General features: G+C 43.7%; 1 protein-coding gene and 1 pseudogene across 1 annotated transcript in view; both read right to left on the minus strand.

Annotated features, from left to right (window-relative positions):
• Positions 1–25,048, minus strand: part of antxr2 (ANTXR cell adhesion molecule 2) — a 208,971-nt gene that overhangs the window by 170,820 nt on the left and 13,103 nt on the right. The window contains exons 4-6 of the mRNA XM_033023964.1: positions 20,175–20,256; positions 1,510–1,617; positions 277–345 (exon numbers count right to left, since the gene is read on the minus strand). Of these exons, the coding sequence (XP_032879855.1) occupies positions 277–345; positions 1,510–1,617; positions 20,175–20,256 (259 nt within the window). The remainder of the gene's footprint in view (positions 1–276; positions 346–1,509; positions 1,618–20,174; positions 20,257–25,048) is intronic.
• LOC116983834 lies at positions 4,634–4,780 on the minus strand (annotated as a pseudogene).

The following is a 25,048-nucleotide window of genomic DNA, read 5'->3' on the forward strand; positions in this document are numbered from 1 at the left end:
CCATTCCATAATCATGGGTTATCGGGATAAGGCAGGAAAGTAGACCAGGAAAGTTGGTTCCACCCAGTATTTTAATAGATGGTAAACCAGATCTGAGAGGCCAAAACATCTCCTCCTCTTCCCATTTTGTATTGCCTTATGATTAAGTATTCTGAGTGAATAACATCATTGCCCCTTTGTTTTAACTTCGATTGGATCTCTGTCTCCAGACTTAAACTGAATCACTCATTGAATGCATCTGAATACTTGGTAACAAGCAATATTCTACAATCTCACCTGAGCTTCATCAAAATCTTTGACCCCAACACAATAAATGATCGCTCCCAGTTTCCTTGCTTCTTCAGCCTATAAAGAAAGTTAAAATAAATTAGTGTCAAGGAAAAGAACGTCAACATGATTCAACGGCGGTCTAAAAATTTGCAGCTGACATCAAAATTGGTAGTACAGTACATAATGACAAATGTCGTCGAAGGAAATCAGGGAAGGAAATACACAGTTATTAACAGGGCTCAGAAGAATATTGCTGGAAACAGGCAGGGTGGTAAGCAAAGAGTGTGGCATGCTTTCCTACATTGGCTGAGGCATTGGGAAAAGAGATGAGACGTAATGTTAAATCTGCACAAAATGTCAGTTAGGCCACACTTAAAATATTGTGTGCAGTAATGGCTGCTACATTATACCAAAGATCTGATTACGCTATAGGGGGTGCAGAAAAGATGGACGTTGCCTGGATTGGAGAGTTTGTGTTATTAAGAGGCATTGTATATGCTAAATAATTTTCCCTGGAGTGAAGGAAACAAGAAGTGACATGATTAAAGTATATAAAATTATGAAGCATAGATTGGGTAGATGGCCAATATTTGTTTCCCGTGGTAGGCTGTCTAATATTAGAGGGCATATGCTTAAGATGAGAAAGATGAGGTTAAATGAAATCTGAGGGAGGGGGTTTTCATATAAAGAGTAGTTGGTTTCTAAAATAAGCTGCCAGAGAAGGGTGGCATGGTGGCGCAGCAGTAGAGTTGCTGCCTTACAGCGCTTTCAGTGCCGGAGACCCGGGTTCGATCCCGACTATGGGTGCTGTCTGTACGGAGTTTGCACATTCTCCCCGTGACCACGTGGGTTTTCGCCGAGAACTTTGGTTTCCTCCCACACAAAGGCGTGCAGGTTAATTGGCTTGGTATAAGTGTAAATTGTCCTTCGTGGATGTAGAATAGTGTTAATGTGCAGGGATTGCTGGTCGGCGCGGACTCGATGGGCCGAAGGGACTATTTCCAAATCTAAAACTAAAAAAATTAAAAATAAAGAAGTTGGTAGAAGCAGGCAGTAAAAACCTTTAAAAAGCATCTTCACAAAGCATCTGGAATGAACAAGTTGTAGAAGGATATGGCCTCTAATGCCCTCTAATATTAATGGAAGCGAGTGGGTTTAATATAAGCAGGCATGATGGTCGGCACAAACGTAATGGGCCAAACTTTTGTACAACAATATGACTCTAAATTTTACAATTACCTGTATCATTGTGTAGTGCAACACCCTGTCCAAGAGTTCTCCATCGGTTAGAACTATAATAGAACTTGCAGTCTTCATATGTAGTTGTTGCTTTATTTGATCATTAGCCTAATTAAAAAAAAAACATATTTGAGGTTTGGGCTTAACGTTTAAATAAATCATTGGGTGTTTGCTATATTGGCTGCAGGCACTTTTCTAAAGAGCTAAATAAAGTTTACCAAGTTGTGTTTTACGATGAAAGATTTGCATACTTTGATAAATTATGTTCTTAAATCGCCAAGTGATACTGTATATGCAATTCTCAATCAAAAGTGTGGGCTTGTGAGGTACATTCCACATTGAAGCCTACCATAGCATTGTTAACATTGCAGTCACCTTGCAGCCTCCTAGCAGAAGCTTTTAAAAGTGTGATAGTAAGAGTTGAAGGCATGTGGATTGTCTATCCCTGGTGTATAGGCAAATGAGTGGCATACTTAAGAATGAAATCAGGAGTTTGAAATGGGGCATGAAAAGCTCAGGCAGATAAGATTGAGGAGATTCCAAACAGATTGGATTAGGAAATTAAGAGATTGGATTCCAAAGAATATATTCAGTGAAAAAGACTAACTATTAGTGAACAGCGCCTGTCAGAAACCAAAGTGATCATCTACACGTGGAGCTACAGGAAATGGGAAAGGTCATCAATGATTATTTCTTCTCGCTCCCTGAGGATGCAGACCATCAGGTCCAGGGGATTTATCATCCTTCAGTCCCATTAGCCTACCCAATACTATTTCTCACCTAATGAAAATTTATTTCAGTTCCTCTACCCCCTGAGATCCTCTGTCCTCCAGTACATCTGGGAGATTGTTTGTGTCTCCCTTCGTGAAGACAGATCCGGAGTACCTGTTCACCTCTTTTGCCATTTCCTTGTTACCCATAATAATTTCACCCGTGTCTGCCTTCAAGGGACCCACATTTGACTTTGCTACTCTTTTTCCCCTTAACATATCTAAAGAAGCTTTTACTGTCCTTCTTTATATTCCTGGCCAGCTTCCCTTCGTACTTCATCTATTCAGCCCGTATTGCCCGTTTTGTTTCCTTCTGCTGTCCTATGAACGTTTCCCAATCCTCTGGCTTCCGGCTACTCTTTGCTGTGTTATACATCTTTTCTTTTAGTTTTATTCTATCCCTAACTTCTCTTGTCAGCCACGGTTGCCTTTTACTCTCCTTAGAATCTTTCTTACTTTTTGGAATGAAATGATCCTGCGTCTTCCAGATTATGCCCAGAAATTCCTGCCATTCCTGTTCCACCGTCATTCCTGTTAGGATCCCTTTCCAGTCTACCTTGGCCAGCTCCCCTTTCATGCCTTCATAATCCCCTTTGTTCAACTGCATCAATGACACTTCCAATTTAACGTTCTCCTTCTCAAATTGCAGATTAAAACTAATCATATTATGATCACTACCTCCTTTACCTCGAGTTCTCTTACCACATCTGGTTCATTATACAACACTAAATCCAGAATTGCCTTTTCTCTGGTCAGCTCCATTACAAGCTGCTCTAAGAATCCATCTCGGAGGCACTCTACAAACTCTCTTTCTTGGGGTCCTGAAACAACCTGCATATTGAAATACCCCATCACCACAGTGGCATTACCTTTGTTACATGCCAGTTTTAACTCCTGCTGCAACTTACACCATACATCCCGGGCTACTATTTGGGGGTCTGTAGATAACACCAATTAGTGTCTTCTTGCCTTTACAATCCCTCAACTCAATCCACAGTGACTCTACCTCGTCAGTCCCAATGTCTTCATTCGCAAGGGACTGAATTCCACCCCTCATCTGCAGAGCTACCCCCCCCCCCCCCTCCTCTGCCCACCTGCCTGTCTTTTCTATAGGATGTATAACCCTGAATATTAAGTTCCCAGGCACGATCCTCCTGCAGCCACGTCTCAGTAATCCCCACAATGTCATATCTACCAACCTCTAACTGAGCCTCAAGCTCATCTACTTTACTTCTTATACTTCACGCAATCATATACAATACTTTTAATTCCTTTACGCATCTCACCTTTCACATCGATCCCTATTACACTTGGCCATACTCTCCTATCCCTTTGTGAGCTTTCTTCCCGTTAATTCTGGGGTCATTAACTATCCCTTTACTCTCTTTCCCTTTAACTCCGTCCTTGACTATCCCTTTTGACACCCTCCCCCCCCCTATTTAGTTTAAAACCACCCGTGTAGCAGTGGCAAACCTGCCTGCCAGAATGCTGGTCCCCCACCTGTTAAGGTGCAATCCGTCCCCTTTGTACAGTTCCCCCTTACTCCAAAACAGATCCCAGTGGTCTAAGAATCTAAATCCCTGCCCCCTGCACCAGTTTCCCAGCCACACATTCAGGTCCTGTATCTCCCTGTTCCTGCTCTCGCCAGCACAAGGAACTGGAAGCAAACCGGAGATAACCACCCTGGAGGTCCTGCTTTTCAGCATTTTTCCGAGCTCTCTAAAGTCACGCTGCAGAATATTCATCCCCTTTTTTCCGACATCGTTTGTGCCAACATGCACTACCACTTCCGGATGTTCACCTTCTCACTTGAGGATTTTCTTCACTCTGTCCGTGACATCCTAGATCCTGGCACCAGGAAGGCAGCGCACCATCCTCGAATCCCGTCTGTTGCTGCAGAAACCCCTGTCCGTACCTCTCACAATGGAGTCTCCAACTACCACGCCGTTGCCCGACATCGGCCTCTTTGGTTATGGCTCAACAGCACTTTTTGCTTCGCAGGCCAGTCTGCCGCTCAGTGTGTTAACGTTTTCCCGACCTGACAGCTTCTAAGTGGGTGAACCTGTTCTCAAGAGGTACAACACCCGGGGACCTTTGCATTCCATGTTTCCTTCCCTTTCTCACCGTCACCCACCTTCTCTCTTCCAGTACCTTAGTAACTTACAAACCTGTACGTCTTTGGAGTGTGGGAGGAAAAACCGAAGATCTCGAAGAAAATCCCCGTGGTTACTGGGAGAACGTACAAGTCCATACAAACACCCGTAGTCGGGATCGAACCCGGGTCTCCGGCGCTGCAAGCGATGTAAGGCAGCAACTCTACCGCTGCGCAACCGTGCCTCCCTTTATTTTTAACTAAGTTACGAGCGCGAATGCAGTCCCCCACTACCACAAATCCCGCATTTGGGGACATCGCAGGCATCGGCAAACCTGAAAAGCAATGGGACAGCCTCGTCCCGGGAGATCTGCCATTGTCCACCGATTCTCCCCTACCAGGTAAGCATGATCAAGGAAATGTATTTGTATTTGTCTACCTGTCCTTCTAAATGGCAAAGGCATGTATGCACCTGGAGTACAAATTGGATAACTGATTTCAGAATTACGGCCTCATCGCTACTCAATATTTTTGCATGCAACTCCATGCTGTGGAAACAATACCACTTTGTCTCTCTACAGATGCCTGCTGACTTTCTGAGTACCTCCAACATTTATTGCCTTAATTTCAGATTCCCAGCATCTGCAGTTTTATTTTTCACTTTTCATGCACTAGAATAATCCATTTGTTCACCACTGGAAGCGAGAAAGCTTCATTCAAGTATTCAGATCTGCCAAATAAGCCATGCATAACTTTAAAAAACACAAATTAAGCATAATAATAATAGTTACTGGTTGCCTTTGAGCATTTTAAAACAGTTTAGTTCAAGTGGAAATAATGTTTGTCTTTAAACTGCTATAACAAACCTTTCTGCCTCTCTTTATAATATGCCCCATTAGTTTGATGAAGGAGCATGCAGAGTGTTTTCCCAAATGGCCTAATTATCTGTTAATTTGACTACAGAGATTTTTAAAACACACTAAAGGTTGATATTTAATCAGCAGGAAGACACAGCAAATGATGAATTATTAAAATAGAATCAGATTGCCCTGTGACTGAAGATCTTATGAAGGGTGGAAAAACAGATTTTAATTTTGTTACACAAAGAGAATGGCATACTTGAGCAGCACCAAACCAAACTACTGACAAACGCATAACTTACACTGTATTTGCCGAAACCTAGACAGAGGTTGACATAGCAGTATTGAACTATATTCAGGTTCTCATCATTTTCCCTACAGTCAACAATGGACCATAGTGGGCTCCACTTTCCCTTGATCATCGTTGCTGGCTTTGATCTGTCTTTTTGCACATCTTTCATTAATTTGTTCTATGTACCTTTTCATATCTCACAGTTCACTCTCCCCTGGCTCTCAGTCTGAAGAAGGGTCTCTACCAAAAACGTCACCTATTCCTTTTCTCCAGAGATGCTGCCTGACCTGCTGAGTTAAGCCACTGTCCCACTTACGTGTCCTTGGCACGCTAATTACGCGACCTCATGGTCACGTTGAGGCGCGACGGTCCCGCAAAGGTCGTGCGCGACTTCATGCGCCCGCACAGCCGTCTGGAGTACGTGACGTCATTTGAAGATGGACACAAAATGCATGAGTAACTCAGCGGGACAGGCAGCATCTCTGGAGAGAAGCAACGGGTGATGTTTCGGGTCGAGACTCTTCTTCAGTCTGAAAGAAGGGTCTTGACCCAAAACGTCATCCATTCCTTCTCTCCAGAGATGCTGCCGGTCCCACTGAGTTACTCCTGCATTTTGTGGCTATCTTCAATTTTCTTGGCCCTGCTCTGGGAGTAGAAGTGGGGGCGGATCCGGACCGCAATGGCCGTGAGCCCCAGGCCGAGCTCGGCGATCGTTTGCCTGCTTCTGCTGCTGTTGGAGGTGAGACGTTGCGTCGCGCCAGGGACTTGGGCCTGTCCCACTTTCGCCGTCAGTTACGCGACAGGCTGGTGGCGCGCGAAGATTTTGTTCGCTACAAAATTTCGGAGCACCGCGCGATACCGCGCACATCTCCATACCCCTCTGCGCTTCTCAGTGGGACCGGCCCTGCGCGGCCACACGATGCCCGTGCTCCTCAACGCGACAACGATGTCGCGTAATTTGCGTGCCAAGGACACGTAAGTGGGACAAGCTCTTTACTCCAGCTTTTTGGGTCTATTTAAGGTTGACATATCTGTATTGACTATATTCAAACAGGTAAAGCCACACTATTTATCAAGTGAGAATCTTAGTGTGCTCAGTACCGCCAGCCTAGGCTAGGATCATCCCTAAAGAGCATCACTTTGGCTATAAATGAATGGGAGAGGGAGAATGAAAGATAAGTGAATTGTGAAATGAATGCAAGCCTCCATTGCAAGGCCTGCAGCTTTAGAGCCAGTGAATAAATAAGATTAGCAAGTTCTCAGGAATATTGAAACCTTTATGCCTCCAATATAGTTTTATTAAATTAACTCAAATGGGTTGAATGAGTTCTAACCCATTATTTCAAAGTTTGTCATGGTAACTCAAAGTGGCACTTACCAATTAAAAATGTCTCTCTCCCTTTAGCTTAGTTTAGTTTAGAGATACAGCACGGAAACAGGCCCTTCGGCCCACCGAATCAGCGCCGACCACTGATCCCCGCACATTAACACTACCCTACACACACCAGGGACAATTTTACATTCATACCAAGCCAATTAACCTACAAACCTGTACGTCTTTGGAGTAAGGGAGGAAACAAAATATCTCTGAGAAACCCACGCAGGTCATGGAAAGAATATAGAAACTCCATACAGACAGCACCCGTAGTCAGGATCGAACCTGGATCTCTGGCGGTATAAGGCAATAGCTCTACCGATCTGCCACTGTACCGCCCTTTATTTGACCAGTTGAAAACACTCAAGAAGTTGCGAACGGGAAATTCTCATGAGCCACATTGCAACAGTGGAGATGAAGGTGCATTTGATCCAGTCATCTAACTCCTGGACAGCAATAATGCCATCAAATAGAAGTGTTGTTTTATCTGCTGCTACTGGTTTTGCTGCTGTACAGTCGTTTTTAGGTGAATTAATGATCAGTACGTCAGTCAGTATGCGCTTTTCAAGATGGTAATGGCCCAGTAATTGGTGTGCACACCAGTGATTGTGCCAAAGGGAGCTGCTGCATTGCAGTCATGTGCCAGCCACTGCAAACCTCAATCGTGCACAAGCTCAATGCTTTTAGCACTACGGCAGACTGCCATACTCTTTGCTTCATGCACAGAGGACCTTGCAGCGGGAAATAAGATGAGTGTGGGATTGCTGCTAGAACTGTTGGATGAGGTTACAGGTCTTGGGATGGGCGATGGCTGGTAATAACTGGAGATTAACATCTTACCATGAGGGTGACCCTTTATGTGCATGAGTGAGTTCAAAGGAAAAAAGACACAAATAGCTGGAGTAACTCAGCGGATCAGGTGGTATCTCTGTAGAATATGAACAGGTGATGTTTCAGGTCAGAAGCCTTCTTCATACTGCTGACATACAGGGCAAGATTAGCAAGTTTGCTGATGATACAAAAGTTAGTGGTTTTCCGGATAGTGAAGATGGTTGTGAACGATTGCAGCAGGATCTGGATCAAGTGGCCAGGTGGGCGGAGGAATGGTTGATGGAATTTAATACAGAGAAGTGTGAGGTGTTGCATTTTGGGATGTCAAACAGGGCCAGACCTACACAGTGAATGGTAGGCCTCTGGGTAGTGTTGTTGAGCAGAGGGATCTAGGAGTACAGGTTCACGGTTCCTTGAAGGTCAAGTCGCAGGTAGATAAGGTGGTCAAAAAGGATTTTGCCATTTTGGCCTTCATCAGTCAGAGTATTAAGTATAGAAGTTGGGAGGTTATGTTGCAGTTGGATAAGACGTTGGTGAGACCGCATTTAGAATATTGTGTTAAGTTCTGGGCACCATGTTATAAAAAAGATAGTATCAAGCTTGAAAGGGTTCAGAAAAGATTAACGATAATGTTGCCAGGCCGAGAAGGTGTGAGCTATAGGGAGAGGTTGAGTAGGCTGGGCCACTATTTCATGGAGCACAGGAGGATGAGGGGAGCTCTTATAGAGGTGTACAAAATCATGAGAGGAATAGATCTGATAGATGCACAGAGTCTTTTGCCCAGAGGAGGGGAATCGAGGACCAGAGAACATAGGTTCAAGGTGAAGGGGTAAAGATTTAATAGGAATCTGAGGGCTAACTTTTTCACACAAAGGGTGGTGGGTGTATGGAACAAGCTGCCAGAGGAGGTAGTTGAGGCTGGGACTTTCCCATCGTTTAACAGTTAGACAGGTACATGTATAGGACAGTTTCGGAGGGATATGGACCAAGTGCAGGCAAGTGGGACTAGGGTAGCTGGGACATTGTTGGCCGGTTTGGGCGAGTTGGGCCAAAAGGCCTGTTTCCACACTGTATCACTCTATGACTAAGTGTTCAGTTTAGTTCATTGTCACATGTATCGAGGTACAGTGAAAAGCTTTTTGTTGTGCGCTAACCAGTCAGCAGGAAGACAGCCTCCAACCTTATCGTTTCATAGAACAGCACAGCCCGGTTTTACCTTCTCCCCAAAATCCATAAACACAACTGCCCTGGCAAACCAATTGCTTCTGTTTGCTCCTGCCCTACTGAAATTACTTCCATGTACCTGAACTCCATCCTATCCCCCCTGGTCCAATCTCTCCCGAACTATGTCCAAGATACCTCATATGCCCTTCATCTGTTCAATGACTTTTGTTTTCTGAGCCGCCAACCCCTCATCTTTACGATGGAAGTTCGGTCACTCTACACCTACATCCCCCACCAGGAAGGCCTTAAAGCCCTCCGTTTCTTCCTCGACTGCAAAACCATTCAATTTCCCTCTACTAACACTACTCCGTCTAGTGGAGTTGGTCCACACACTTAACAACTTCTCCTTCGACTTCTCCCACTTCCACCAAGTCCAAGGCTTAGCTATGGGCACCCGCATGGGCCTCAGCTATGCCTGCCTCTTTGTAGGGAACATTGAACAATCCCTGTTTCAGGCGTACACTGGCCCTATCCCCAAACATATCTCCGTTACATTGATGACTGAATTGGTGCTACCTCCTGCACCCATGCAGAACTCAAGGACTTCATCAAGTTCACCACCAATATCCATCCTGCACTCAAGTTTACTTGGACCATCTTCGTCACCTCCCTCCACTTTCTTGATCTCAGTCCCCATCACAGGAAAAAGACTATCGACTGACGACTATTGCATACACACTAACTTCACAACTATCTCGACTACACTTCTTCCCGCCCTGCTTCCTGCAAAGACTATCCCCTACTCCCAATTCCTCTGTCTACGCCACATCTGCGCCCAAGATGAGGTGCTCCAGACTAGGACATCCGAGATGTCCTCATCCTTTAAGAAACAGGAGTTCCCCTCTCCCATCATAATTGAGGCCTTCACTCGTGTCTCCTTGGTACCACGCAGCTCTGCCCTTGCTCCCCCTTCCCCGAGTCGCAACAGAAACAGTCCCCCAAGTCCTTACCTTTCACCCCATCAGCCGTCGCATACAACACATAATTCACCAAAAAAGTTTGCCACATCCAACGGGATCCCAGCAATAGTCACATCTTCCCATCTCCACCCCTTTCCGCCTTCTGCAGAGACCGTTCCCTCCGCAACTCCCTGGTTAACTCATCTCTTCCCACCCAAACCACCTCCTCCCCGGGAACCTTCCCCTGCAACCGCAACAGATGCAACACCTGTCGCTATAACTCCTCCCTTGACTCTGCCCAGGAACCCCAATAGTTCTTTAAGGTTAGGCAAAGGTTCACTTGCACCTCCTCCAACCTCATCTACTGTATCCGTTGTTCAAGATGTGGACTCATATACAACGGCGAGACCAAACGTAGACTGGGCGATCGTTTCGCTGAACACCTTCGCTCAGTCCGCCTGAACCTACCTGATCTCCCTGTTGCTAAACACTTTAATTCTCCTTCCCATTCCCACACTGACCTTTCTGTCCTAGGTCTCCTCCATTGTCAGAGTGAGGCTATACGCAAATTGGAGGATCAGCATCTGATATTTCGCTTGGGCAGCTTACAGCGCAGAGTTATGAATATTGATTTCTCTAACTTCAAGTAACCCCGGCATACCCTCTCTCTCGATCCCTTCCCCACCCAAGTCGCACCAGCTTATCATTTTTGCCCAATAAACAGCTAACAGTGGTCTGTTTTCTTTATCATCGTTACTTATTGCATATCTTTCATCCATTGTTCTTTATCTTTCTATATCTATCTATACAACTAAAAGTCTCATCCTGACCACTTCCTGTCTGAGCTATATATTGATTTTAGAAAAAACACTACCATATCGCTATGACTTTTGGCCATCTTACTCACAGTCCTCCTCTGCTGAGGCAGCCCTGAAGATTTTTCCGATCGATGAAAAATAAAAAAGTTATGAGTGTTTAAAAAATCTTGAGATCAGCTGGTTGGTCCTCTCGACTGTCAATCACCACTGTGAAGATAACGTCCCTTCCGGGGGGGGGGGGGGGGGGGGGGGGGGGGGGGAAGGACTATAAAACCCCGGATGCCTGAACGCGAGTCAGTCACTCTGGAAGATCGCGAGGGAGAGTCCACAACTGTGATTCTAAGCTGTGAATCAACTGAACTGCGAGTCTGCAATGTACTTGCAATAAATGATTTGTTAGCCTTTAATGACAATGCAATGAGTTGTTTTGCAATTTGGTGGCCTGCACTCTGCTTGAAATGCTATGAAACTGAATTTGGTCGCTGGCACTCTGCTTGAAATGCTATGAAATGGCATTTGGTGGCCTGCACTCTGCTTGAAATGCTATGAAATTGAATTTGGTGGCCTGCAATCTGCTTGAAATGCTATGAAATTGAATTTAGTGGCCTGCACTGCTTCTAATGGAATTTCAAGGAATAAGCCCCCCCACCCCCCACTGGCTACCAATATTGAATTGGTGGAGAGGTGGAATATTGCGTTGGGGGACCAGCCCTCCCTTGTGAATATGGGACCCAACGGGTCCCACTTAGTCTAATCATCTTCTATATATCTCTTGTTTCCCTTTCTCGTGACTTTCACTCTGAAGAAGGGTCTCAACCCCCGAAAAGTCACTGATTCCTTCTCTCCAGAGATGCTGCCTCTCCTGCTGAGTTACTCCATCTTTTTATGTCTAACTTCAGCAGAACGACAATGCATGTTTACAATCTATCCATTTACCGTGTATAGATACATAAGGGAATCACGTTTAAGCAAGGCAAAGCCAGCAAAGTCCGATCAAGGACAGTCCGAGGGACATCAAAGAGGTAGATAGTTCAACACTGCTCTCTGGCTGTGGTAGGATAATTCAGTTGCCTGATTAGAAGCTGGGAATAAACTGTCCCTGAATCTGGTGGTGTGTGTTTTCACACTTCTATAACTTTTGCCTGATGGGAGAGGGGAGAAGAGGGAGTGACCAGAGTGTGACTCGTCCTTGATTATGCTGCTGGCCTTTGCTGAAGCAGCATGAGGTATAAATGGAAACAATAGAAGGGAGGTTGTTGTGTGATGGTCAAGGCTGCATCCACAATTCGCTGCAATTTCTTATGGTCCTGGATGGAGCTGTTCCCAAACCAAACTGTGATGCATCCTGATAAAATGCTTTTTATGGTGCATGTGTAGAAGTTGGTGAGAGCTGTGGGGGTCATGCCAAATTTACTAAGCCTTCTAAGAAAGCAGAGGTGTTGGTGTGCCTGCTTGGTCGTTGCTTCAATATGGGTGGTCCAAGAGAATTTGTTTAGTGATATTGACTCCGAGGAATTATAAGTTTTCGGCTATCTCTACTTCGGCACTATCAATGAAAACCTGGATGTGTACCCCGCTTCCTGAAGTTGATCAAATTTCCTTTCTCTTGCGGACATTGAGGGCATCATATTATCCATGTTCATCCATCCCAAAACATCACATTATCCATATTCTCTGAAGATATTGCCTGATCCACTGACTTACTCCAGTACTTGTGTCTTTTTTTGTAAACCAGCATCTGTAGTTCCTAGTGTCTCCAGAGTCGAAAGGAAGTTGGGTTGGGTTTGGAGCTGTTGGAGGTGTTTCCTAGCTGGCCAGGAACAGCTATTTTGTTGTTAGTGGGGGGGGGGGGGGGGGAGACTGAAGAGTAGGGGATGGAAGGATGGAGTAAGTGATGTGATCATGGGACCCATACCTGGGTCAATTAGAGAGAGTGACAGGAGATGTTAGTGTGCAACTGTGAGTCTGCAATGTACTTGCGATAAATGATTTGTTAGCCCTTAATGACAATGCAATGAGTTGTTTCGCAATTTGGTGGCCTGCACTCTGCGTGAAATGCTGGGAAATTGAATGAGCTGGCCTGCACTCTGCTCGAAATGCTGTGAAATTGAATGTGCTGGCCTGCATTCTGCGTGAAATGCTGTGAAATTGAATGTGCTGGCATGCACAATGCTAGAAATGCTGTGAAATTGAATTTGGTGGCCTGCATTCTGCTTGAAATGCTATGAAATGGAATTTGGTGGCCTGCATTCTGCTTGAAATGCTATGAAATGGAATTTGGTGGCCTGCACTCTGCTTGAAATGCTATGAAATAGAATTTGGTGGCCTGCACTCTGCTTGAAATGCTATGAAACTGAATTTGGTGCCCTGCACTCTGCTTGAAATACTATGAAACTGAATTTGGTGCCCTGCACTCTGCTTGAAATGCTATGAAATTGAATTTGGTGGCCTGCACCCTGCTTGAAATGCTATGAAACTGAATTTGGTGGCCTGCACCCTGCTTGAAATGCTATGAAACTGAATTTGGTGCCCTGCACTCTGCTTGAAATGCTATGAAATTGAATTTGATGGCCTGCACGCTTGAAATGGAATGTCAAGGAATAGCCGTGAGTGAACTGCCAGCCCTTTCCCCCTGAGTGACTGAGCTGCCAGCCCATCAGCCCTGAGTGACTGATCTGCCAGCCCATCAGCCCTGAGTGACTGAGCTGCCAGCCACCAGGCCTGAGTGACTGAGCTGCCAGCCTAAGAATTCATTCGGCCCACAATGTCTATACTAGCCCTCTGGAAACCAGTCCCTTTGGCCCACAACACCCATACTAGCGCTCCAGAAAGCCCCCCGCTAGCCACCAATATTGGAATTGGTGGAGAGGTGGAATATTACATTGGGGAACCAGCCCACCTGTGTGAACATGGGATCCAATGGATCCCACTTAGTGAAGTAGTTAAATAAAATCATTTGTTCAAACTTCCAGATGGCCTTCTATGTGAGCTATAGTACCAATGTAGTATAATTCATAAGTGATAGGAGCAGAATTAGACCATTTAGCCCATCAAGTCTAATTAAAAGCAGTCTTTAAATATTTAAGTCTTCTGCAATTTCATTAAAATATTGAATAATTGATAAAGAGTATATTTTTGTTTTCTTTTGCAAAATAGCATTGATCAGTTGTACAATAATCAATAAACCATGGGCTCACTTAGAGCCTTGGTGCCTTCCTGTCTGTTTTGTATTGGTGGACTAGCTATCATGCATAATATTCACAAGATTCAACATTATGATCATAAAACAAATCAGGATATTTATTCTGAACACACGAGCAGGATTTTTTGTTCATTAAAAACTAATGACCAATGATAACAAATTATTGTAAAGTATTCCATTCCAAATCTACACCCTATTTAAATCTTGAAAAAGTAAGAAATATCAAAACTGACAGATAGACCCCTGTAGCTTTATTCATTGTGGGATGGAATCGTGTTGTATAATCACCATTGCAAAATAATTCAAATTCTGGTTTAATTGCATCAGACACGATCTTTTCTGGAACTACCGTAGTGAGATTGCCAAATCTTTAAAATCTGAACAAGTTGTCCTCTTCCTTCATATTACATCATTCTTGTTGCCATCTTTTTTTCATTTTAAGGTTCAATAAATAACAGTCCAGAAGTTGGTATCCATCACACTGCTTATTTATGATGCCACATACATAAATACCAGTAATTTATGGATGGGAAAGCAATTGTAACGCTTTTCATGTTGAAATGCTAGAAATTAGGTTCGGCACTTCCAGACATATATCACAATTTCCAAGTTGGATACAGCTGGAATCTGCATGACGTTCCTTTAGATCACTGGCCAGAAAATTAAATCACATTGTTTTAAAATATGTCTGTCTCAGATTAACCCGATTATATCAGAGCTGGGTACACAAAATTGCTGGAGGAACTCAGCGGGTGCAGCAGCATCTATGGAGCGAAGGAAATAGGCGACGTTTATCAGAGCTGCTTCATGAGCTGCTTCCAGCAGTCTCAGATTCTCGCTGAGATTGCTTTCATAACTTCCTCCTCCCCTTTTTTGCCTCTCGCCAACAAATGTGGGACCAATCCTCACCCAAATGTGGTATCAATCTGATCGCCTCACCTATACTGCTGAGATAACGAGATTCTCCCTTGATAAGTGGCATGGTTTTACCTGTTTGTATATAGTCCATACAACTACAGTATGTCAACCTTAATCCAGCTCAATAGAACATAGAACAATACAGCATAGGAACAGGCCCTTCAGCCCACAATGTTTGTACCGAACATGATGCCAAGTTGCACTGATCTCATCTGCCTGTACATTCCCTCTACTCCTTACTCTATCCTGTCTGTCTTTACCATCACCCCTGGCTGCTCATTCCAGCACCCACCGCTCTGTGTAAAAAACTTGCCCCTGCACATCTCGTTTAAACTTTGCCCCGCTCACCTTACAGATATGCCTTCTAGTAGATAATGTTTCCACTCTGGGAATAAAGTTCTGACTCTCTACCCTATAACTCTTTTACAAAGCCTCTCACATTCTTGGGACACCACAACCTTGTCTGCTTTCAAGCTCTGAGAGACCATTCAAGGAGTGGCACCTCAGGTACACATTCTCTGAAGCTATTGCTCATGGAGTAAGGTGCCTCACCATCTCACACATACATCTGGAGGCATGCATCTGCACAAGGATTGGGGAGAATCAGTGCAGTGTCCAAACTGAGTAAACATCAGGTACACGGGTACATTTCGTGAAGGGTTTTGAAGCAATTCTGAATATACCACGTGCAATTTTGCATTCAAATTTTTTAAATGTCATAATAAATGACATTATTTTTCTGATGAAAATGCATTGTCAATAGGTTGAAAATTATTTAGATAAACGTGTCATGGCCAAGTCAATGGTTTACCTCCTCTGTAAACAACTGTGCAAACATATAAACAATAATAGTCTATAACTTTTTACTTTACCAAATCATGTGGAGATAATCTGCAATTTAGCAATTTGCTGAAAAGCAGTGGTGTGGAGGAAAGGGAAGTTGAATAGCAGCCAATTAGTTGGAATTTACACAAATAACTGATGCATAATAAAGACCATTTCCAGTCACATCGCTTCACTTGGAACGGTCAAGTGAGCATTTCCATCCACTTTAGCTTTTCCTGCCACAAGTCATCATTGTGACCACAACATAACATCTGTGTCAGCGTCATGTTGGCTGATGTCATTCATCATGCAAAGCTTCTTGACAAACATTGCAAAGGAAATTGAACCACAATACCCTGGGAATGTCAGCTGTTGGATATTCACAAAATGAGTAAGTTTAACAAAGGTTGTGCTGACCAGGGAGATCTAAATCCTGTGTAAGAAGGAACTGTGGATGCTGGTTTACACCAAAGATAGACACAAAATGCTGGATTAATTCAGGGGTCAGGCAGTATCCTGACCCACTGAGTTACTCCAGCATTCTGTGCCTATCTTAGATCTAATTCCTGCCACTCTTCCCGCATTACATGTGTTTCCCCTCAAACATCACTCAATCCACAACGTTCATCACTGATCAATCTCCTGGACATTGACCCCAAACCCCAACATCACTACCAGCCCAATCCCTGCTTCTCCCTCAACAACACAACTCCCATTCCAAAAATCCCCCAACCCCATTCCAGGGCTCAAAATTAACGGTTGCCCGGGTGCCATTGACCACCAAAAGTGCCGCCGGGAAACCTAAATGCTGAGTCATTTTGCCCAGCTTGACACTGCAGACACTGGTTTATACCGAAGATGGACACAAAAAACCGGGTCAGGCAGCATCTCTGGAGAAAAGGAACATGACGTTCCGTGTCGTCGACGGCTGTATTGCGGGGCAAAAATATTAGGTGCGTGGTGACAAAGGGTCGGAGCGAATGACAGGCCCCGAACAGCGGCAGCAGAGGTTCCACCGCCTCCCCCTCCCACACCCCGCCTGCCCTGATAGTGGCCACTGCTTGCAAATCCGCTAATGGCGATAACTGCTTTCAAAACAAACCCTCCCACTCTCACACGCCAAGGCCGGGACGAGGGAGGGACGGAGGGGGAGGCCTCCTACCGCCGTCTGAAGCAGCTGCACCAAAGCTCCTATAACTATAGGATCTTTGAGCTGCACAGGTCGGCCCCGCACCTTGCCGTTGGCTGGCGGAGGCGGTGGCGAGGAGATCCCAACCGCCTCCCCATTTGGTGGCGGCACTTGGCGGTAGACACGGATGGCCAGGGCAGTGGGGCGATGTTGTCCGTGGAGCGCTGACCTTCCTTCCTCCCCACCTCCCCTCTATCTCTATCTCTCGTACGCCCCCCCTCCACCCCCCCCCCCCCTTATCCTGGGACCCTTCCTCTCCATCCCACACTGATCCCCATTCCGCACTCTATTCAGTCCTCACTGACATCCCCTGTGCTCCCCTCCCCATCTAACCCCCCCCCATCTATTCATCCTGCGCTGATCACCCTATCCACCTTGCATTGATTCTCCTGCCACCCACCCATCCATCCTACACTGGTCCCCCAATTCATCATGTACTTACCACCCTTCCCATCCATCCTGCACTTCTCCTCCATTCAACCTGTACTGTACCCCCCATTCATCCTGTACTGTTTCCTCCATTCATCCTGTACTGATCCCCCCCATTCATCCTGTACTGAACCCCTCATTCATCCTGTACTGATCTCCCCATTCATCCTGTACTGATCACCGCATTCATCCTGTACTGATCCCCTCATTCATCCTGTACTGATCCCCTCATTCTTCCTATACTGAACCCCTCATTCATCCTGTATTGATCCCCCATTCATCCTATAATGATCCCCTCATTCATCCTGTATTGATCCCCCATTCATCTTTTATTAATCCCCCATTCATCTTTCACTGATCCGCCCATTCATCCTGTACTGATCCCCTCATTCATCCTGTACTGATCCGCTCATTCATCCTGTACTGATCCGCCCATTCATCCTGTACTGATCCGCCCATTCATCCTGTACTGATCCGCCCATTCACCCTGTACTGAACCCCCCATTCATCCTGTAGTGATTCTCCATTCATCCTGCACACACTCTCCGATCCACACACTACTGACCCCCCCCCCCATTCATCCTGTACTGATCCCTCTCCTTCATCCTGCGCTGATCTCCCCCCCATCCATCCTGTACTGATCCCCCCATTCAAGAAGAATGGGGGTAACAGTCTGAAGAAGGGTCTCGACCCAAAACTTTGCCTATTTCCTTCGCACCATAGATGCTGCCTCACCCGCTGAGTTTCTCCAGCATTTTTGTCTACCCCCATTCATCCTGTACTGATCCCCCCCATTGAACACCACTGACATCCCCCGTGCTCTCCCCTCACAATTTTACATACTCCAACCAACACGTACTAATTCACCTGCCTCAATCCATCCATTCCGCACCGATTGCCTTCTCAACACCCCCCCCCCCCCCCCCCCACCCCTCCATGCCATCTATCCACCCCGCACTGATTCACACAACCCCCCTCCCTGACCCTATTGTGCTGGAAATGTCTTCAGAGCGAACATTGATTATGTTTGATAACGGAATGCAATCAAATGTGTTTTAATTCCCAATGTTATTATTTGTTTTGGTCCATAAAGATGGATTCATTAAATTGTGAACACGTGAAACATTAAAACTGCAGTGTTCGATTGTCGATGCTACCGTTGACACGTTATTACAGAATTCATTTTAACAGCAACTCAATGCTCTTAATATGGAGTATCAGTACTGTAGTTATTTAATAAGCAACATTCACAACTACATGTTGGATTTATCCAGGTTTTACTTCTACAGTCGGTCATACACATCACAAATTTGGTCAGGAGATATTTCAGTTGAAATGTTAACGTTAATTCTGAAGTGGGAATGATGGAAACAGCATTTATCAATAATTTTTTTTTAATCTGGTTCGTTCAAACTGAGTATCTTCATTGCTGTTCACAATACGTACATCTAATCTGAATGTCCGGTAATGTGGCTTGGCCATCTCTTGTCAGTTAGTGTAATGTTTAACCAGTCAGATGGGTATAGTCGGTTTCAACAGCTATTATCATAAAATGCCTTTAGAAATTTCCTTGTAACCTGTATATTTTGTTATGGATAAATTATGTGGGAAGCGAGTGTTTCTGTACCAATAGCAATTACGACCCATGCTATGGCCATGTCATGGTAATTTTCAGTCCTTCACAGAAAACATGCTTGCATCAATCTGTAGTGTGCATGGTTAAGCATATATGTTACCATGGTCCAGGATTTATTGACACAGGTTGATCATATGCTGAATAATCCAACCACATTTTTGTTTGGAAGTGGAAAGAACTAACAGAAATTGCATTAATTGCCACGTGTAAAACGACTTGAGATACTGCATTATAATTTTGCTGCATGTCATTGTGGTATATATCATGTCTTGATTGGTGAATATGTTTAGTTTGTGACTTTATTTGAAGCAGAAATAATATGTGAATGCTTCGTTGATCATAATTCCGACTGGTAACTACGCACTTCGTCCGAGCACATTATCACACGCGGCATGCAAACCGTCTTAAATGACCACCTAAACTGTCATTTGGCAACCTAAAAAGCTGTCAAGGTTGCCCGGCTGGCAACAGGGAAAAAAGGTTGTGAGAGCTCTGCTTTCCCTCCACTATACACCAGTACCAGTCCAATTCCTATTCCTGTGCCATACTAATGGCAAGAGTTCATAGGTTCATAGGATCATCATAGATTATAGCTGAATTAGGCCATTCGGCCCATAAAGTCTACTTCACCATTCAATCATGGCAGATCTCTCAACCTCATTATCCTGCCTTCCTTACTATCCAAGAATCTGTCAATCTCCACCTTAAAAATACCTAAAGACTTGGTCTTCACAGCCTTCTGTGGCAATTAGTTCCACAGATTCACCACTTTCTGACTAAAGAAATTCCTTCTTATCTCCTTTCTAAAGGTACGTCCTTTTATTCTGAGGCTATGACCTCTGGTCCTAGAGGCTACAGAGAGCAACCATCCCCTTCTTCAATCCACACCACTGGTAGAGGTCAAATTTAATTGTGACTTCCCTAAGTACTGGTGTTGGAGCAGAAACAGTGTGATCCAGGGGCAGCTGACAAGCAAGCTTGAGGTCAGCTGAAGATTTGCCATTTATGGTCAGAAATTACAAGTCATATTTTATATTTAATTATATTAACAATAATAGGAATACTCGAACCACAAATACACAAAGCAACATATCAATTAGCAAGATATATAATTGGCCCAAGAGCATCAACGAAATTTGCACATTTAGAACATTCTTTACATCAATTTGAATAGTTATTTCATTTTAGTAAACTAAGTGTACAGATTTTCTAATTTTCCTTGCAGTTGGGAATTATTGTACTTGCCAAGCAAACAGGTCCTTAATATTCCATAGTTCTACCAAGTAAATGAAAACAAAAACGTACCTTTTTTATACCCTCATGCATGTAGGTGTCACCCGCTGGTATCACTTCTTTGAGAACTTCAAGACCATTTTTGATTTCATTCCTATTTTAAAAACAAAAAACATAGTAAATGCAGATGCTAATAACTGAGTTTTGAGAAAATTCCCAGCTTATTTAGGTGAGAACAGAGATATCCCCAGCAAGTTCCATGTCTAACCCAGATTAATTTCTTCTTCAAAGAACGTAGAACGGTGCAGCACAGGTCCTTCGGCCCACAATATCCATGCCGAACAAGATGCTAAGGTAAACAAGTCTCTGCCTGCACGTGATCCATATCTTTCCATTCCCTGCATATCCCTCTGCATATTTAAAAGTATTTTAAATGTGACATGTTCGCAAAAATATTGGATAAATGTCTGTTGGATAAATAGAGCTCCATTTGAAATTAGTTACCTTTCATGCTTCCAAATAGATTCCTGGAGCAATCTTGTACAATTTTCAGTCAAAGGTAATTTTCTGACTATTGTGTAGACAATCAAACAACAACCATTGTGATACTTAACTCACAGAAAAACTGATTGAATTTAAAGCCATAGAGAAATATGACAAGGAAACAGACCTTCTGGCCTACCAAGTCCATGTTAGCCATCAATTACCTATATACACTAATCCTACCCTTTGCAATTATTTTCCCCACATTCCTATCAACTCCCCCCTCCCAAATTTTACAATTCATGTACACATTAGGGATAACTTGGCCAATTTGCCGACCAACCCATACATTTTTGGGATGTGGGAGGAAATCGGAGGCACCTGAGGAAACCTCGCAGTCCCGGAGCAAATGAGCAACCTTACAAAGACTGCACCAGATGTCAGGAATAAATCTGGATCGCTGGAACTGTGGGAAAGCAACTCAACTAGCTGAGCCACTGATGCCCCTTTTTGAAAGAGAAGAACATGGAATTATTATATTTATTTATATCTCACATTAGTACTCTTCATTCTACAGAAGTCATTCCAGAATCTACAGATTTGCTAAAGATAGACCCAGTGCTGGAGTAACTCAGCAGGTCAGGCAACAACTCTGGAGAAAAAAGATGTGTGGTGTTTTGGGTCAGGACCCATCCTTTTTCTCCAGAGATACTGCCTGACCCGCTGAGTTACTCTAGCATTTTGTATCCATCGTCAGTATATGCCAGCATGTGCAGTTCCTTTCTACACACTATAGATTTACTATACTGAACCGTTCATTATTACTAAAGGCAAATCGTTCAAAACTCCACAATATAGTTCGTCAGATCTTTGAGATTAATCAATTTTCATGCTCATTAATTTTTTGAGCAATATTTATTTTCTGATATTAATTTATTTTTCCTCTTCATTTGTACTGTATCCTTGGCCCTCCAAATTTTCAGGAAGACAGACACAAAGTATTTGTTTAATATTTCTGCCAATAATAGAGAAGCTGAACATCCATCAGCAGAAATCTACCAGTGATGTCCAAGATCTTAACAGATGTGCTGCCTGATTCTTTAATGGTGTATAACTATGCCATTCAATGTGTACATGTGTACAATATTATCCCACAACATGCAATTCTCTAACATAATGAAGGATCCATGTTCGCCATTTTCAATTCTGTTGGCCTGGGAAGGAGAACCTGTTTGCATCTCCAAGTTCAAGTGAGTTTATTGTCATGTGTCCCTGATAGGATAAATTCTTGCTTTGCTTCAGCACAAGAGAACATAGTTGGTCTGTAAGTTTAAAACAATTGTGTACTTCTGTTACATGCCAACAAATCACAGAATCATTTACAGCCATAAGTGATTGTGGTGCAAATACCCCATCATAGAATTGAGTAACCTGGTATTGGAACCAATTAATTAAAAGTTCAGGAAAGTCAATATCATAATCAGATGTCCAATATTGCAGAGTCTGTTCTGCTATTCTTTGTTACTGTCAATGATCTAGACAACCAGATTTTGGTTCAACGCATATACGATTGATTAATTGATTGATTGAAAGGTAGAGCATGGAAACAGGCCCTTCAGCCCACCAAGTCCATGCAAACTATCGAGCACCCATTCACATTAGTACTATGCTATCTCTCTTTCACATCCACTCCCTACATACTAGGGACAATTTACAGAGGCCAATTAACCTAGAAACATGCACATCATTGGAACGTGAGATGAAACCAGTACATCCAGAGGAAATCCATAAGATCACAGGGAGAACGTGCAAACTCCACAAGGACAACAACCAAGGTCAGGATCGAACCCGACTCTCTGGCACTGTGAGGCAACAGCTCTACCAGTGTGCCACTGTGCTGCCCTTTATAATGTCATCTTCTCTGTTCGCCTCAGGCAATGTATGAAGGTTAAACATTGAAACAGCCAAACATATGTTTGCTTCCATGAACTGTGAGAATTGTTATTTAGTGCGAGCTGTTATCTCCAGGTTACTCAATTCTATGATGGGGTATTTGCACCACAATCACTTATGGCTATAAATGATGCTGTGATTTGTTGGCATGTAACAGAAGTACACAATCTTTTTAAACTTACAGACCAAACAGCATTGATGACGGGGGGAGCACTTTACCCTCGCTGAGGAGCGATCATGACATACACTAGTTCTATCCTACACACTGGGGACAATTTACAGAAGGCAATTAACCTACAAACTCACACGCCTTTGGATGTGGGATGAAACCGGAGCACCTGGAGAAAACCCACGCGGTCACAGGGAGAAAGTACAAATTCTGCACAGACAATGCCCATAGTCAGGATTGAATCTGTTTCTGGTGTTGTAAGGCAGCAACTTTATTGCTTTGCCACTGTGCCACCATTTGTTTCGGGCTATCTGCTCAGTCATCTGTGGTTCTGGCAATATATAGTCACAGGATACCAGGTTTTTCCAAAGACTTTAGCATATACGTGCATTAATTATCCTCTCCAAAATGTAAGTCATGAAATACAAATTAGCACGGTTGTTTAAGTGTTGGCTCCCTTTTACATATCATCAGCTAGTTATTACTTTGTCCTGGTCATGTGGAGGATATACATTGCAATGTTATACAGGAGTCTATTTCATCAGCACCATGGCTGGCAAACGCTTGTGAATCTTGACAATGTTGGTTCGAGTGACAACAGGTCAAGATTTGGGTCTGCCTTAATCTCTCCTCTTTTTATAGGTTTTCTTTTGATTGTTTCAACACATCTCTTCATTAATATGTCTCTTGGACAGTATGAAGATAAGGTCAGAATGATGAATCTATATTGCTCCGCATGCTCTTGAAGCTTCAGAGGAAAATTAGGCTCTGCTGGCACACATCAGCTTTGCAGGAATCCTTTATTCCAGCTGCACAATTAGAACTATTGAATCTCTCAAATGTTTCATGAATGGGACCTTTTAGTGGTCTGCCATGATCAATGCCTTATTTGTATGTCAGTGAGCACTCTCTTTTTATAGAGTGCTGGCATAATGTGAATGTCGAACCACTCACTACATCTTTATGGATGTCTGTTCAGTACCAACAAATCTAGCTCTCAGCTTGTATTTCTCCACATCCACGTGGCTTTAATACACAAAGAAACAAGGAACAGCAGATGCTGGTTTACAAAGAAGACACTCAGCAAGTAACTCAGCGAGTCAGGCAGCATCCCTGGAGAACATGGATAGGTGACGTTTTAGGCCCGGATTCTCCTTCAGACTGGGCATTTCGGATCAGGGCCCCTCTTCAGTTTGAAGATAGGACCTGACCTGAAACATCACCTATTCATATTCTCCAGGGATGCTGCTGACCTACTGAGTTACTCCAGCGCTTTGTGTTTTCTCAAGGTTCTAACATCTACGGTTCCTTGTGTCTCCAGATTTACAAATTTTCTGCTTTGGTGCTTCCATTTCAGTGACTTTTTCCAGGCCTGGTTACACTGTTCCCGATGTTGAGGGAGTCCAGAACCAGGGGCCACAGTTTAAGAATAAGGGGTAAGCCATTTAGAACGGAGATGAGGAAACACCTTTTCACACAGAGAGTTGTGAGTGTGGAATTCTCTGCCTCAGAGGGCGGTGGAGGCCAGTTCTCTGGATACTTTTAAGAGAGAGCTAGATAGGGCTTGAAGATAGCAGAGTCAGGGGATATGGGGAGAAGGCAGGAACAGGATACTGATTGTGGATGATCAGCCATGATCACATTGAATGGCAGTGTTGGCTCGAAGGGCCGAATGGCCTACTCCTGCACCTATTGTCTATTGTCCTCCCCTGCATAACAAATTCTGTAAAATCTGTGTTCTTTCTCTTTGGTGCTGCATTCAATGATGTTAAACTTGAGCTATTATTTTCATTCGATCACCTTGTGAAACTGACAGGCATGTATTTTGACATCTATTTCACAGAATGGGGTTTCATTTGTAATGCCGACAACTCCTTTGGTCTGTAGGTCCTCTGCTTTTTCTGTTGATCACTCACTCTTGAAACCAAAAGATTAATTGATGGCACTTACATCTTCCAAATGATTTGCTATGTATTATCAAATGTGACCATTCTTCATTGAGTTTCACATTCCAATACTCATTTCCAGCACTATGTTTGCAAAAAATCTTGATCTCTCACCGATGTTGACAATATGGTTTTTCCCAAGCATCAGGAATCAAAATACTTATAATTGTCATGTGCACCGGATATGAACTGGAGCAATAAAATTCTTACTTTATGCAGCTTTACAAGCACATTAGATGCAACTACAACAAAAATATATACAATAAGTTACCAGGAGAGGTCAAGAGCATTTTACTGTCATATTACCCAAAAGGGAACAGTGAAAAGCACAACAGGTATGTAAACATAGTACTCCATAGATACAATGGGCAATAAGTTCAATAAATTAGTTAAAT

Source organism: Amblyraja radiata, chromosome 1 (assembly GCF_010909765.2).
Source record: "Amblyraja radiata isolate CabotCenter1 chromosome 1, sAmbRad1.1.pri, whole genome shotgun sequence".
Lineage (NCBI taxonomy): Eukaryota > Metazoa > Chordata > Chondrichthyes > Rajiformes > Rajidae > Amblyraja > Amblyraja radiata.